At 44.9% G+C, this 10,554-nt stretch overlaps 1 protein-coding gene across 2 annotated transcripts in view; it reads right to left on the bottom strand.

The window, feature by feature from the left end:
• Positions 1–520: 520 nt before the first annotated feature.
• The window catches only part of ints6l (integrator complex subunit 6 like), a 36,473-nt gene continuing 26,439 nt past the window's right edge, over positions 521–10,554 (bottom strand). For both annotated transcript variants that reach the window (XM_090220284.1, XM_036970048.2), the window contains exons 13-18: positions 10,327–10,453; positions 9,118–9,260; positions 8,761–8,992; positions 7,948–8,352; positions 7,575–7,668; positions 521–4,324 (exon numbers count right to left, since the gene is read on the bottom strand). In XM_090220284.1, the coding sequence (XP_090076410.1) occupies positions 4,216–4,324; positions 7,575–7,668; positions 7,948–8,352; positions 8,761–8,992; positions 9,118–9,260; positions 10,327–10,453 (1,110 nt within the window). In that variant the 3' untranslated portion in view covers positions 521–4,215. The remainder of the gene's footprint in view (positions 4,325–7,574; positions 7,669–7,947; positions 8,353–8,760; positions 8,993–9,117; positions 9,261–10,326; positions 10,454–10,554) is intronic.

Raw genomic sequence — 10,554 nt, 5'->3', positions numbered from 1 at the left:
CCCCACAGTAATGTTCCAACATCTAGTGGAGGCTGTTCTAGCAGGAAAAGGGGACCAACTCCATATGATTATGGAATGAGATGTTTGAGGAGCAGGTGTCCACATACATTTGGTCATGTAGTGCATATCTGTGAGTCAGGATGCAGTAGTTAGGTTACAGATTGATTCTTCAGGGCTCTCAGTCAAGGCTGTAATACATGTACATCCCAAATTACACCATATTCCCTATATAGTGCAATACTTTAGACCAGAGCTGTATGGTCCCTTGACAAAAAGGGTGACATTTTGGACGTAGACATGATTAGATGTATAGGTTTAAAATCAGAAACTTTCCTGACTGAAAGCTCAACGATAACCCAGACGACCGAGCTTGTATATACTTCTAGTATATTCCACTAAAAGCTAAAAGTGGGCTACATTTAGACTGTTATCTCATTTGACATTTCCAACAAGCAATTGTACATGACACAATTTTACTTACTAAGTGCACAACATATCTAATAATACACTTCATAGTACATTTAGTCATTTGTTTCTTTTATTTTTTGTTTATTTAAAAAAGAATTGTACATTTTCAATGTTATATATAACAGTTAACAAAATGGCCTTTATACAACTTTTACTCTCAAAATATTCTCTTTTTTTATGTTCTGGTATGAACACCATCCAAAAATAGTTTAGATTTATGAACAATAAAATACAATCTTTCATTTTAAAAAGAAACTTTGGGGGGGAAGACAAAAGAGAAATGGGTAGCTTGTGTTTGTTCTCTGAAATACAGAAGGTTGGTTGTCCCCAAGCTGTGCTAGTCCAGAAAAAGGTGACCGACGAACGGGGAGCAGAGATTTTGGTTGACCACACAGTTCTTCCAGGGGAGAATCAATGGGGAGACTGTGACACTTGGGGCGCTTCCAAAATGGCACCCTATTCCGTATATAGTGCACTAGAGTGCCGAGGAGAAGGCAGGGAGAGAGAGAGTGGAGACAGCAGGCCAGGCTCCAGTCCCTCAAGATGGACCCCAACAGCTAGCGTCCTCTCAGTGACTGCACCAATGTTTTACTGAACCAAGTCCACACGTTACTGAACATAACCTACATGAAGTGTGCTATTGCTTTGAGAACAGCTCCCATGCTGGGACAGTTGATCCATGGAGGGCATCTTAGATCAGTATGTGATTTGACATGGTATTATTGTCCTGCAGGCCCATGCAGCACAAAATACCCACAGCACTCCAACACCTAGAAGACTTGAGGTAGATCAGATTTCTCATGTGAGCCACAACGCCTATGTACAGTGCCTTGCGAAAGTATTCGGCCCCCTTGAACTTTGCGACCTTTTGCCACATTTCAGGCTTCAAACATAAAGATATAAAATTGTATTTTTTTGTGAAGAATCAACAACAAGTGGGACACAATCATGAAGTGGAACGACATTTATTGGATATTTCAAACTTTTTTAACAAATCAAAAACTGAAAAATTGGGCGTGCAAAATTATTCAGCCCCTTTACTTTCAGTGCAGCAAACTCTCTCCAGAAGTTCATTGAGGATCTATGAATGATCCAATGTTGACCTAAATGACTAATGATGATAAATACAATCCACCTGTGTGTAATCAAGTCTCCGTATAAATGCACCTGCACTGTGATAGTCTCAGAGGTCTGTTAAAAGCGCAGAGAGCATCATGAAGAACAAGGAACACACCAGGCAGGTCCGAGATACTGTTGTGAAGAAGTTTAAAGCCGGATTTGGATACAAAAAGATTTCCCAAGCTTTAAACATCCCAAGGAGCACTGTGCAAGCGATAATATTGAAATGGAAGGAGTATCAGACCACTGCAAATCTACCAAGACCTGGCCGTCCCTCTAAACTTTCAGCTCATACAAGGAGAAGACTGATCAGAGATGCAGCCAAGAGGCCCATGATCACTCTGGATGAACTGCAGATGATCTATGAACTGGATGATCTACAGCTGAGGTGGGAGACTCTGTCCATAGGACAACAATCAGTCGTATATTGCACAAATCTGGCCTTTATGGAAGAGTGGCAAGAAGAAAGCCATTTCTTAAAGATATCCATAAAAAGTGTCGTTCAAAGTTTGCCACAAGCCACCTGGGAGACACACCAAACATGTGGAAGAAGGTGCTCTGGTCAGATGAAACCAAAATTGAACTTTTTGGCAACAATGCAAAACGTTATGTTTGGCGTAAAAGCAACACAGCTGAACACACCATCCCCACTGTCAAACATGGTGGTGGCAGCATCATGGTTTGGGCCTGCTTTTCTTCAGCAGGGACAGGGAAGATGGTTAAAATTGATGGGAAGATGGATGGAGCCAAATACAGGACCATTCTGGAAGAAAACCTGATGGAGTCTGCAAAAGACCTGAGACTGGGACGGAGATTTGTCTTCCAACAAGACAATGATCCAAAACATAAAGCAAAATCTATAATGGAATGGTTCAAAAATAAACATATCCAGGTGTTAGAATGGCCAAGTCAAAGTCCAGACCTGAATCCAATCGAGAATCTGTGGAAAGAACTGAAAACTGCTGTTCACAAATGCTCTCCATCCAACCTCACTGAGCTCGAGCTGTTTTGCAAAGAGGAATGGCAAAAAATGTCAGTCTCTCGATGTGCAAAACTGATAGAGACATACCCCAAGCGACTTACAGCTGTAATCGCAGCAAAAGGTGGCGCTACAAAGTATTAACTTAAGGGGGCTGAATAATTTTGCACGGCCAATTTTTCAGTTTTTGATTTGTTAAAAAAGTTTGAACTATCCAATAAATGTCGTTCCACTTCATGATTGTGTCCCACTTGTTGTTGATTCTTCACAAAAAAATACAGTTTTATATCTTTATGTTTGAAGCCTGAAATGTGGCAAAAGGTCGCAAAGTTCAAGGGGGCCGAATACTTTCGCAAGGCACTGTAGTTAGTACACAGTGTGTTTCTTACATCAAATGTATATATTTAGGCCCAACATAAATAGGCTAATGTTAAACCTTCTGATCAGTCGGCAGATATCCTTATTGCTCTAAACTGTAATGTGAGCACAGTTGTCCTACAGCTGTATTGTCAATAGTCATTACCAGTATTATTAGTAATTACACTACATGTAAAATTGCTGTAATAAGAGTTCCATTATTACATGCCTCACATGAAAAATCCTTCCTGTCCTATAATGACTAATCAGAACTGCACTAAGACCTGATTCAAAAGGTGTGTGTGTGTGTGTGTGTGTGTGTGTGTGTGTGTGTGTGTGTGTGTGTGTGTGTCATAGAGAAATATAGAGAACTAGTGCCCAAAAGCCAGTTTGAGCATGGGCAGCGCCATTAAGGACTTTCACCATTTTTAAGTAGTCAACTGGGTGGGACTTCCTATGGGTTAAGGAAGGATCACATGAAGGGACAAGCCAAATGGCTTTATACCTGTTCAAACAACACATTCTAGAGGACAGTATACGCCCTTTCAGTTTGTTTACCAACTCATAGAAGTAGTAGCATAAGAAAATGGGCTACTTCAAAATGGAGATGGCCTCAATGGCACTGCCCATGCTCTCACAGACGGCATAAAGAGACAGATACAATGATGCGATGTCTATCTAAGTCTATGGTGTGTGTGTGTGTGAATTAATCAATGTCTGTGGACAAACTGAATTAGCCGTATGGTCATCAATGGCATCAGTCACTATTGGAGTGGATTACATCCAGAGTCTCTTAACTTATCTCCACATTGGTCTGGCTCTGGCCCTACCCTCCTCCTCCCTCCCGAATTATAACCCCTGACCCTTCCATCTCCATGTGTGAGTGCTGTTGAGGTACAATGTCACAACACATAGATAGGGAGGGATCTCAGCCCTCTGTCATCTCCTCTATTGCCTCCTTCTTTCAACTTTACCTCCTATGGGGTGTTGTTGGACCATGTGTAAGTCATGTCTTATTAAGGAGAGTACCCTGTTCCTGTCCATGTCTTGTTAAGGAGAGTACCCTGTTCCTGTCCATGTCTTGTTAAGGAGAGTACCCTGTTCCTGTCCATGTCTTGTGAAGGAGAGTACCCTGTTCCTGTCCATGTCTTGTGAAGGAGAGTACCCTGTTCCTGTCCATGTCTTGTGAAGGAGAGTACCCTGTTCCTGTCCATGTCTTGTGAAGGAGAGTACCCTGTTCCTGTACATATCTTTGTGTTTCTGAGCAGGGACCCCTGCAGGCCACTTCTTCACTATCTACCATGGTCGTTGTTGAGGCGGACAGCAGGGAGCTGCAGCTCCTTCTCCTCAATCAACTCCAGAGCTGTCTCCAACTGCTGGATCAGCACCCGCTTCTTAAACCTGGGAGGAGAGGAAAGAGAGAGAGAGAAAGAGATAGGGGGGAAAAGGGATGGAAAGAAAAAAGAACAGATTAAAAATGGAAGGAAACAGAGGCCATGAGGTTTGCAACTGCATTGCAGTGGAGGTGTTATACGACCGGATGCAACGACTGCTTTGACGAAGCAGAATAATGACTGCAATGTACTTATGGCCAACAATTTATGTCTGCAGTGTAGTGTACTGACAGCACTAAACCTGGGGAGGAATCGCAGTTAGAGCTCTAAATGGGTAACAGCAGTGAAGTAAGTAGCTTACTATGCTTTCAAATGAAGAATTACTATGCTTTCTAATCAAGAACAGTGTCCTTATCTTAAGTTGCATTTTTTATTGCATTTCTTAACTAGCATTTTGTATTTCCAAATATCATACAGACCGATGTAACCACCCTTGCTGAAAATTAATATAATGAATGAATGATGAAAGCAAGATTGCAGCAATATTCTCCTACACAGTGGAGCTTAGTTACACTGTGTTGTTTTCATTGTTCTCAGTCTGTACTGTGGGTAGTCTGGTGTAAACAGACAGATGGTGGGTCTGTACTGTGGGTAGTCTGGTGTAAACAGACAGATGGTGGGTCAGTACTGTGGGTAGTCCGGTGTTAACAGACAGATGGTGGGTCAGTACTGTGGGTAGTCTGGTGTAAACAGACAGATGGTGGGTCAGTACTGTGGGTAGTCCGGTGTTAACAGACAGATGGTGGGTCTGTACTGTGGGTAGTCTGGTGTAAACAGACAGATGGTGTGTCAGTCTGTACTGTGGGTAGTCTGGTGTAAACAGACAGATGGTGGGTCAGTACTGTGGGTAGTCTGGTGTAAACAGACAGATGGTGGGTCAGTACTGTGGGTAATCTGGTGTAAACAGACAGATGGTGGGTCAGTACTGTGGGTAGTCCGGTGTTAACAGACAGATGGTGGGTCAGTACTGTGGGTAGTCTGTTGTAAACAGACAGATGGTGGGTCAGTACTGTGGGTAGTCTGGTGTAAACAGACAGATGGTGGGTCAGTCTGTACTGTGGGTAGTCTGGTGTAAACAGACAGATGGTGGGTCAGTACTGTGGGTAGTCTGGTGTAAACAGACAGACGGTGTGTCAGTCTGTACTGTGGGTAGTCTGGTGTAAACAGACAGACGGTGTGTCAGTCTGTACTGTGGGTAGTCTGGTATAAACAGACAGACGGTGTGTCAGTCTGTACTGTGGGTAGTCTGGTGTAAACAGACAGACGGTGTGTCAGTCTGTACTGTGGGTAGTCTGGTGTAAACAGACAGATGGTGGGTCAGTACTGTGGGTAGTCTGGTGTAAACAGACAGATGGTGGGTCAGTCTGTACTGTGGGTAGTCTGGTGTAAACAGACAGATGGTGGGTCAGTACTGTGGGTAGTCTGGTGTAAACAGACAGATGGTGGGTCAGTCTGTACTGTGGGTAGTCTGGTGTAAACAGACAGATGGTGGGTCAGTACTGTGGGTAGTCTGGTGTAAACAGACAGATGGTGGGTCAGTACTGTGGGTAGTCCGGTGTTAACAGACAGATGGTGGGTCTGTACTGTGGGTAGTCTGGTGTAAACAGACAGATGGTGTGTCAGTCTGTACTGTGGGTAGTCTGGTGTAAACAGACAGATGGTGGGTCAGTACTGTGGGTAGTCTGGTGTAAACAGACAGATGGTGGGTCAGTACTGTGGGTAGTCCGGTGTTAACAGACAGATGGTGGGTCAGTACTGTGGGTAGTCTGGTGTAAACAGACAGATGGTGGGTCAGTACTGTGGGTAGTCCGGTGTTAACAGACAGATGGTGGGTCTGTACTGTGGGTAGTCTGGTGTAAACAGACAGATGGTGTGTCAGTCTGTACTGTGGGTAGTCTGGTGTAAACAGACAGATGGTGGGTCAGTACTGTGGGTAGTCTGGTGTAAACAGACAGATGGTGGGTCAGTACTGTGGGTAATCTGGTGTAAACAGACAGATGGTGGGTCAGTACTGTGGGTAGTCCGGTGTTAACAGACAGATGGTGGGTCAGTACTGTGGGTAGTCTGTTGTAAACAGACAGATGGTGGGTCAGTACTGTGGGTAGTCTGGTGTAAACAGACAGATGGTGGGTCAGTCTGTACTGTGGGTAGTCTGGTGTAAACAGACAGATGGTGGGTCAGTACTGTGGGTAGTCTGGTGTAAACAGACAGACGGTGTGTCAGTCTGTACTGTGGGTAGTCTGGTGTAAACAGACAGACGGTGTGTCAGTCTGTACTGTGGGTAGTCTGGTATAAACAGACAGACGGTGTGTCAGTCTGTACTGTGGGTAGTCTGGTGTAAACAGACAGACGGTGTGTCAGTCTGTACTGTGGGTAGTCTGGTGTAAACAGACAGATGGTGGGTCAGTACTGTGGGTAGTCTGGTGTAAACAGACAGATGGTGGGTCAGTCTGTACTGTGGGTAGTCTGGTGTAAACAGACAGATGGTGGGTCAGTACTGTGGGTAGTCTGGTGTAAACAGACAGATGGTGGGTCAGTCTGTACTGTGGGTAGTCTGGTGTAAACAGACAGATGGTGGGTCAGTCTGTACAGTGGGTAGTCTGGTGTAAACAGACAGATGGTGTGTCAGTCTGTACTGTGGGTAATCTGGTGTAGACAGACAGATGGTGGGTCAGTCTGTACTGTGGGTAGTCTGGTGTAAACAGACAGATGGTGTGTCAGTCTGTACTGTGGGTAGTCTGGTATAAACAGACAGATGGTGTGTCAGTCTGTACTGTGGGTAGTCTGGTATAAACAGACAGATGGTGTGTCAGTCTGTACTTTGGGTAGTCTGGTGTAGACAGACAGATGGTGTGTCAGTCTGTACTGTGGGTAGTCTGGTGTAAACAGACAGATGGTGTGTCAGTCTGAACTGTGGGTAGTCTGGTGTAAACAGACAGATGGTGGGTCAGTCTGTACAGTGGGTAGTCTGGTGTAAACAGACAGATGGTGTGTCAGTCTGTACTGTGGGTAGTCTGGTGTAAACAGACAGACGGTGTGTCAGTCTGTACTGTGGGTAGTCTGGTGTAGACAGACAGATGGTGGGTCAGTCTGTACTGTGGGTAATCTGGTGTAAACAGACAGACGGTGTGTCAGTCTGTACTGTGGGTAATCTGGTGTAGACAGACAGATGGTGGGTCAGTCTGTACTGTGGGTAGTCTGGTGTGAACAGACAGACAGACAGACAGACAGACAGACAGACAGACAGTGGGTCTCACCTGGCAGCCTCCTTGATCGCGTGATGGATGAAGTACCTCTGGACCATCACAGACCCCTTCACCTCCTCCAGCAGCCTGAATATGGTCTCATAGTCTGGGAACAAGGACAGGCACAGTCAGGGGTCAGTGGAGGTGGTCCAGCAGATGGAAGATAAGGGACTTTTCTAGTTTTGTCCAGAGCCCTACACTATAAAGGGAATAGGGTGCCGTTTGGGACACGACTCAGCACTTTTCTAAGTAGTATGTGTATCACGACTCAGTACTCTTCTAATTAGTATGTGTATCACTACTCAGTACTCTTCTAAGTGTGATCTGGACAGAAATGGACTGCACACGACAGCGTTGGGACAGTAGTATGTATATCACTACTCACTGCGGCCAGGTTTGCGGACCTCCTTGATGACCCGTGTGCGCAGCTCAGCATTGCTGCCATCTAGTGGGGCTATGGTGACCGCCTCAAGCTCAGCTTGGTCTGCTCCATTTTCATCTCCCTCCAGCTCTCCCTCCTGGTCCCCCTCACAGCTTTGCTGCTGTCTCTCTGAGGGGGGCCGCTCATCCAGGCCACCCTCCCCTAACCTGTCCTCCTCCACGCCACTGTCCTCCCCACTGTCCCCCGCACACATCCCAGGCCTCTCACTCTCTCTCTCCTCCAGGATGAGTGCATTTGTGCCCCCTCCCACACCGTCCACCACCACTCCAGGCCAGCCGTCCCCTGATTCAGGCCCCACACCCCCCTCCCCGTTATTCTCTGTGCCCAGCATGTTGTTCCCCTCTGCTCCTGTGGGGGGCAGAAGAGCACATTTCATGACATTATCAAGATGATAAACACCCACACCTGGGAAACTGTTTTAAATGAAGATCCATTTAATATTGAGGTTAAAGTTTTATGTCTGCATGTCATTTTCTGACCACTAACTAACACTTTCAGTAGAATGAGATCCGCCATTTCCATACTGTATGTGTCCAGTTCTATTACACTCATATAGCAATCAATACAAACTGAAATCCATGAGCATACTACATATCATTAAAACATTATTTAAACAAAAACAAATGTTTAAGTGTCAGTCAGGATGGAAGGGAATTTCTCTGGGAGAGAAGAGGAAGTGTTGATGGTCTTGGAGGGATCCAGTCAGTCGGCGTCAGAGAGACAGTCAGGTCCGAAGCCTCAGCAACTCACCCCTACCTTTGTGCAGTGGGATGGGCTTGATGCCAGGCTGGCCCTGGACCCCGTTCCCATTGGACCCCTTCCCCACTACATGGTTGGTGATGATTGGTGGAGTCTGGGGCCGACGCAGTAAAGGGGACATGCTCCGCCTTCTCTTCAGAGCAGCCCCCGAGTTGGGGTCCCCAGTAACGCCTCTCTTCTTGCTTTGGGGACCCGTTACAAACTCATCTGCCTCATCAATCATCATCCCCTGGGATCAAGAACAAAGAAACCAAGGGGTTGTAGGCAAAAGACTTGCAAACAATCATTATGATGTCATACTATTATCACTGTTGTTTTTGCTGATCTCTGCCGTGTGTGTGTGTATGTTTGTACCTTCTTGTCCTGTTTGAATGGGTTGCCGAAGGTGTGCAGGCGTTTGGGTTGGTCAGGGTCGATCTCTCTCAGAGGAGACGGCATCATCTTTAGATACTCCTGATAGTTGCCCATCTGAACCATGGGTATACTGTGAAGGTAGTCTAACAACCAGCACATAGTCAATGTCAAAACAAATTCATTTCATTTCAATCAGCATAAAAGCCCACTGTTGTATTCATTAAATACATTCTTAGGATGGCTAGTATCAACAGTTCATGTGACATTTTTCCACTTCTTACATAATCTGTTCATACTGTAGTCAATAGACTGACAAGAATAATCTAACTGATGATTCATTCTTTAGATTCTAAGCCTTTGGGGAAGGGGGCACTAAGCTGACATGTGGAATTTTACTATGGATCATTTAGCTGTTTGATTTTGAATTGTAGGACCTCTTTAGGTATAAATAATAATATAAAACAATGTTTTGATAAAATATAGATGTTCGCCTTTACTACTATAGCCCATAGAAACACATTGAATAACACATTCATTAATTTCAAAAAGACAGTCACAAAATAAATCATAAGAAACATGGTTTTGAAGTGTCTGTCCTAAATCTAGGAGATACTGTATGTATATTTTTTTTTATCAGGAGATATATATATATTTTTACACATATTTAAGCCCTTTTTTGGGTTGGAACAAAACTACCTTCATACTTCCATTTCTTTTTTTAAAACGGTACCGGTTCATTTCAGACAAGTGTGGGGGTCGTAGAGCAAAAACGGAGAACACCATCATGTTCATGAGAATCTCCACTTTCCACAATGGGGTTTGTAGTCCAAATGGTTGGGACGCTACCTAACAGAAGGTGGCACATCGTCGGTACCGACAAGTCTCCTGACACTTGGTGGGGGCTGTAGAGTAAAAGTTTGTAGGTCAAACCATTCGGACACTACAGACGATTACACAAAAAAAACTGATTTTCAGGAAGTCTCATGGTCTGACAAACACTGCTCTAGCTCTGTCACCTTCCACCACAGATGCAAAGGTGCGACACTGGCGGGCAGATGTAGTGGATTGAGAAGCATCCAATGCAAAAAACTGATATCTCTCGCTTAAACTGATGGATTTTGACGGGGATTTTTTTGTTATGTAATTTAGATTGACGCACCAGTGCATCAACTGACTCTAGGGGGTTAAGCAGCTTTCAAGCCTGCCTACCTTCATCTTGTCCTCTGATAAGTTTCTGAGTAGTCCTCAGAAGGTTGGAGCGCATCCGTGTCAGCTGATCCAGAAGGTTCCTCCTTGGGATGTCATAGGCGTTTCGATACGCCTGAGGCTTTAGATCCTGAAGAGATGGTAAGTAATGAGATACAGAAACTCTGTCTGCCACTTCAATCTAGGAACATCGTCTGCGTCCCAAATGGAACCCTATTCACTGGGCTCTGG

This window comes from Oncorhynchus mykiss, chromosome 25 (assembly GCF_057628025.1).
Source record: "Oncorhynchus mykiss isolate SJ-2025 chromosome 25, ASM5762802v1, whole genome shotgun sequence".
NCBI classification, from domain to species: domain Eukaryota; kingdom Metazoa; phylum Chordata; class Actinopteri; order Salmoniformes; family Salmonidae; genus Oncorhynchus; species Oncorhynchus mykiss.
The sequence above is the reverse complement of the archived record's forward strand: the minus strand, read 5'-3'. Positions and strand labels throughout refer to the sequence as shown.